Source organism: Dermacentor silvarum, chromosome 2, assembly GCF_013339745.2.
Source record: "Dermacentor silvarum isolate Dsil-2018 chromosome 2, BIME_Dsil_1.4, whole genome shotgun sequence".
In the NCBI taxonomy this organism is placed as follows: domain Eukaryota; kingdom Metazoa; phylum Arthropoda; class Arachnida; order Ixodida; family Ixodidae; genus Dermacentor; species Dermacentor silvarum.
The window spans coordinates 156,506,650-156,512,649 of NC_051155.1; the positions used below are offsets into that span (position 1 = coordinate 156,506,650).

At 45.6% G+C, this 6,000-nt stretch overlaps 1 protein-coding gene across 1 annotated transcript in view; it reads right to left on the minus strand.

Annotated features, from left to right (window-relative positions):
* The window catches only part of LOC119440492 (probable chitinase 10), a 160,746-nt gene extending 155,436 nt beyond the window's left edge, over positions 1 to 5,310 (minus strand). Inside the window, 4 exon segments of the mRNA XM_049662940.1 lie at positions 2,350 to 2,473; positions 2,677 to 2,780; positions 3,617 to 3,879; positions 5,161 to 5,310. Coding sequence (XP_049518897.1) covers positions 2,350 to 2,473; positions 2,677 to 2,780; positions 3,617 to 3,879; positions 5,161 to 5,284 — 615 coding nt within the window. The 5' untranslated portion in view covers positions 5,285 to 5,310.
* Between the last annotated feature and the right edge of the window lie 690 nt (positions 5,311 to 6,000).

Here is a 6,000-nt window from a genome sequence, read left to right on the forward strand (position 1 = left end):
ATGCATAACCAGTGTGTACACGTTATATCAGATGGGGAGCTATCCGCGGTTTTCTCGACATCGCGTGACAGACAGGCGAAGTTGGGAGTGGCCCGAAAATATTTTGACCAATCGTGGAGGCTGATTGCAGAAATTTAAATCCAAACAGTTTGGAATCATTTTATGTTATAGCACCCCAGGTATACAAAACGAATCACATGTAAATTAAAATTTATTTTTGTTGTTGCTACTAAAGAATGTTGCTAGCAAAGATGGCTCTTATCATTGCAATATATTGTGGGTGCAGCCATTACAGTGCAAATATCTGAAAATATGTTTCGATAATTGCTTTTGTTTCGTTCGAACTGCGAGACATCGGCATTACACGATTCTATACAATAAGCCAAATCCGGGAACCTCAATAGGGTGGCATGAACGCTAGTGAGCCGATGTATGACTTGCTTGAGTGTACAGATGAATGCACCAGATGTGTTTACACCGTTATCGGCGCCCATGCAGCGTTTCTTTACACGTAGCGGAACAATGCGACATCACAGCTCCCAGGTTCCCCGCTTTTTGTAACCATTTTGTGGCGCTAGTGTTACCTTTGATCTCATATTGTGCGTTTGTTAAATTGCTCTGCTCTTCCACTCAGAAAAAAGCACCCAATATCACTTCTTTTACAGCGTCGTTGTGTTGTCCTTGGCGCAATACGTTCGCTTAATACAGTTGCGCAACTGACGTCGCGGACTTTCTCTTGCGTGACATCATCTTGGTTCATGGCGCCCCGCGACAGCTGCTTACTGACCATGGTCGCAACTTCCTGTTGAAAGTTATCGCCGGCATTGTGCGTTCCTGCTCTACTCAACACAAGCTGACTACCGCATACCATCCGCAAACCAATGGCCTGACGGAGCAGTTAAACCGTGCCCTTACCGATATGCTGTCTAAGTACGTTTCCAAGGACCACCACGACTGGGAAATTGCTTCCTTACGTCACATTTGCGTATAATTCTTCACAGCACGACACCGCCGGATTTTCTGCGTTTTATCTACTCTACGGTCGCGAACCGACCTTGCCCCTTGATACGGCACTTCCTCTTGCTGCGATCTCAACAAGCGAGTATGAGCGCGACGCCATCGCCCTCGCCGACCATACACGCCAGCTTGCCCGTACTCGACTGACGGCCTCGGAAACCACTCAGTAGCGTCAGTACAACGCCCGCCACCGTGACGTACAGTTTTCGCCTGGTGCACTCGTGCTCCTGTGGTCGCCCTCTAGTCACGTCGGACTTTCAGAGAAGCTTCTTTCGCGATACAGAGGGCCCTACCGCGTGCTGCGCCAGGTGACGCCTGTTACATACGAAATTGAACCTGTCAGTTCGACCTCGTCGTCTGCTCTGGCATTTAGTGATGTCGTGCACGTAAGTAGGCTCAATGACTACTACACTGCTTCCGAGTCCAGCCTTTAATCGCTCCGGGACGGCGCTTTTGCCGCAGGGGGTAGTGCTACGGAACAGTATTTGCCATGATGAAGAGGCGAGCAGTGTGAAGACGACGACGATGAGAGGCAAGTGCGGGCTGTTGCCTCTTGGCCAAGTGCAGCGCATTTGCTTGTATATATACTTGTATATAGCTTTCATCTGCGTCTTCCTACGTAACCATGTTGAAAGACACGTGATGGTGACCAGTGACGTCGCAAGGCTTCTCAGGATAAGGCGGAATAAAGAACAAGTTCCTTGTTGCGCTTGCGCTCACGAAATTTCACTGAACAAAATATTTTGCTAGTTACAAGAAACATTTATTGTAGAACTGATTGTTAAGAGTGTCGGATACATTGCCAGCCTTAGAATTGCAGTGTTATTTTTCATCTTTACGCGCAGAAAAGAAAAAGCAGCACAATACGCAGCTCGTTGCCGCCACCGGGTGGACAGTTCAGATTGTTCTCGTGAAATTGACGCGAAAAAAACTTCACCGCGAAGACCCTGAAATGCGTGGCGCCGGAAATGGAGCTCCTATGGAAGCGCGCCTCCAGCTTGCGCTGTGACTATGTTGCGTGTGCCGCGCAGGCCTGTAAATTTTTTTGTTTCAGAGAGGAAAACCGAACCTCATTTCGGGAATGGGAAGAATGAAGGGCTGAATTCTCAAAACTTTTCCACTCGTAAAGGTTCCTTGCCATTGGCCGATCGCTTTCGATAATAACATGTCGAGCCTTAGGATTGGCTGAGATTTTCTTTTATGAACAATTCTAGTGGAAGAGCGTTTTGTGAATACGGTTCCAGGTTCTCTGATAACATGGAAGGTAAAGCATCTTGGTTTAGTTGAGTCAAACACAATAAAAGAATTATGGTTCCATAGTAGAATACTTACCACATTGAGTTTTTCATACGCCCACTCATCGAATGACCTTCTGAATAGAGGACTGTGGACATCCGTAAACCCGGCCCAGTTTCCACGTAGATCATAAGTCATAACATTTATCCAATCCAGGAGCCTGGAAAGAAATTAAAAGTGACGGCTCAGTACTTGGTTATCTTAGAATATACTTTTTTAAAGGGCCATTGTACGGGTGACTGAATAAGAAAATTTCATCAGATGACGAATAAAGTAAGTCTAACAACGAGATTTAGATTATATAAGCAAGAATCTTTTGTTTGAACGGTAAGCTCATGCGGATGGTAAGAAAGAAATGCTTACTCCCCAAGCTCTGCAACTTCGTAGCCTTCTTGCAGGCGGAACTTTGCAACCGGCACAGCAGCTGTCAGTAGCAACTTGTACTGGTCGAAAACGGACCTGAGTTCCTGAAAGGAATATTTAAACACAACAGGGTATGCTTGTTAAGATGACGTAAAGCAAAGTATGTACAATCGCGTCGTTAAATATTCCGCAATAGCCAGCTTTAAACAAGTAACCTTATACAATGTGAATAACGAAACACAAGGCAAAGCGACATCTACGAGGTCAAGGCAATAGCGAAGTGCATGTAATATCGCTTGCTTAACTTTGTTCATGGAAATAGAAAGGAGAACCTCGCACACACACTCAGTCCTAGCACAACAAGCACAACATCTAGTGAAAGTTATAGTTAAATTGAACTTATAATGTGTTTGACCATAGTTCTACCACCTTCGTGGTAGTCTGAGGGCACTTAGTATGACGGCTATCTGCTGACGTCAAGGACAGTGCTGGGCATGTCGTACGTGATTTCGCCTTTCGCCATTCATTCAAAGCTACTAGCCAATGACCTTAACATTATGGAGTCTTAATTTTTTTAAAAGAACTGAAAGCTTGGCGAGTTGGGGTGGACTAGGTTCTAGTGTGGTTATAAGTAATCTTTCCTGGCTGTTTCAAAAATGTTCTGCAGATATTAGCAAATATCGTCATCATTGTGACAGTTATATTTATCGAGAAAAACAATTACAACCACTGATATCATTGTGAATTACTATTCTTTTGGCAACGGTATTATCCTCATTATTCCAATACAGGTGTCTTTTTTTCACTGTCATGAACGGGGCTCGATAGGTGACGCGTGAGGTACTAGCACAACACAAGGGTGAACTTCGACAATGCACTGTTTATGCCAACACACAGCATGAGCCCAGAGAATAATGACGGCGGTGGAATAAGCTTGTACCTTGACCAGCAAGAGGAAGTTGGCCTTGTCCGAGTATGCCCCGCCACGATCATAGGCGCCTGGGTATTCCCAGTCAAGGTCAAAGCCGTCGAAACCGTACGTCTGCACCCACTTGAGCGCGCTATTGATGAACGTGTGCCGGCGACCCGTGGTGCTAACCATCTCCGAATACTTCTTGCCCCCTTCGGCCCAGCCACCAACCGCCAGAAGAGTCTTCAGTTGCGGGTTCTTTTTGCGCAGCGCCGTGAACCGCCGGTATCCGCCTGGGTTTCACGGGAAAACACATAAGTGTGATTGGATCACTCGGCTTTGAGGTTGAGTGCCGGTCGCTGTTTGCATTTGCAACCGTGCGACTGATAACGCAACACGCTTAATAATAGTTTGGAGTTTTCAACTCTGCTGGCGGGTGAATAATTCTTAGAAGGAAAACACCGCCGGCTTCAGCCGCGGTGATCTTGATCAGATAAGGGCAGCCCGAGAAGAGAAGACAGCAGGTGGCTTTTAGAAGCAGCATTAGTGGCCGCAAATCGGATTACTATACATCTGAGAAGTGGTCAAGGTTAGCATGCCTCGTAACACTTCGGCATGTCAAGGCCACGTATTATTCTTACAGTATCGACTAAGCAGCTTGCTGTGCGCAAGGGTAATACAATGTAAGCTCTGTTCTGATTGATTACGTGCAACATACGTCTTTTTAGGTAAAGATACGCTTTCTTCCTAATTATTATGATATAAGGTGAAGTTATATTGGAGGTCAAATCACCTTCACACAAAAAAACAACGTGATCGCAGTGTCGAAGATTCATTGTTATTGAATCAGTTTTATTAATGCGCGTATCGCTGAAGGGAGCGGTAACTGTCTTTTTATGTCTAAATATCCGTGAAAGGGTGAAAAGCTGTTATATTCAACTCGCGGCGTCCAAAAGCACCTATTGCAGTACGCTTAATGAAAGAGTGCACATACAGAAGTGGAGAGAGAAACACAAAGCATCAACTGACAGGAATAGGGGCACTGTAATGCGTGGCAGTCTTCTCTTAAAGTGCAGTCGCGTTTTTTGCGAGTGGGCGGGATATCTCACCGTTTTGGTGGATAGATCCCGGTTTTAGTGCAGTCTAAAATTATGTGCTACAGGGGCGAATTCGTATGCGATACCAGGTATGTGTAACTGAGTTTTATTTTGCTTTCAATCTTTGATCTCGCCATTAGAAGCATTCTGTCTTTGTTATTACAAATATAAACACCCTACATACTACTATCCCTACGTAACGGTTCGCTACATAACAGCTGCATTATTCCTACAACTGTTCTTTACAATTCCTGAATGCTTCGCACTGCGAAGAGTCACTTGCAGTTGAGTGTGCCAAATTCTTGTGCTCAGCGTTTCTCGCATGACTGCAGCGAATACCGTCACGTGGTGATTGCACACCTGTTATCACAATGGAGGCGTAACGTGAAACGCGCTCAAACAGATGTTATGACATATTTTCGGGACAGTCACAAAATGTGTGCTCATGAGCTGTGTCCTTGCATCCCTATAGCTGACCTTTGTTGAAGTCATACTCCGGGTCAATGCTGAAAAGCTCCCACGTCTGGTTGCTAAGGCCGACGAATGCGTAGATGAGGTGCGTGCACTTGTCCAACGGTATGTCCTCAATGTCGTAGTTCATAGGTTCCGGTCGGTACAGCGCCCAGGCACTGTAGTAGCAAACGATGCGTCCCGGGTGCTGCCTGCTGCTACTGGCACCGTTTTGTCTCTGGGTTCGGAGGGTGGCGCCATCGTCGGTTGCTGCAGAAACCCGAATGTTACGACTGTTGAACTACCCAAGAAACACAGGACGAGACCTAAAAACACTTTGTGGCTTGTGACCTTTTAGGAATACTAGAGTGTTCATTTTGAAAGTCTGAAATGACGAAATACAATGAAAGAAGCACCCAAACCTGGTACATGCCTTCCCGTGTCGGTCGTCCCTTTAGCGCTGCTCGAAAAACAAATAAACGTTCACGAATTCGCCCAATAACTATATTTTGCTACAATAATGCTAACCTACCAAAGCGCGTTGAAACTCCTTACATGCTACGATAGCTTAACTGCTTTGAAAATGTGCTGTTTTGGCGTAGTGCGAGCATTGTCTACGCGTAGGTGAGCAGCTTTTTTATGTAAGCGCTACATTTTTCCGACGGATCAAGTTTTCGATTTCTCCTTAGAGACGAGAGGTTACCTGTTCCTTACGGCGTGTTGTTGTCTCGTTTCTAGAAAAGTCTAACAGCTATGCATATCGTAGCGCAATAACATATGTCGCTGCACATCCAGCAGTAACAGTTTAGTTAGTGGTAGGAGCGTCGTTGGTAATCACTGTGTCGATGATGATATTGCAGAGGCAAC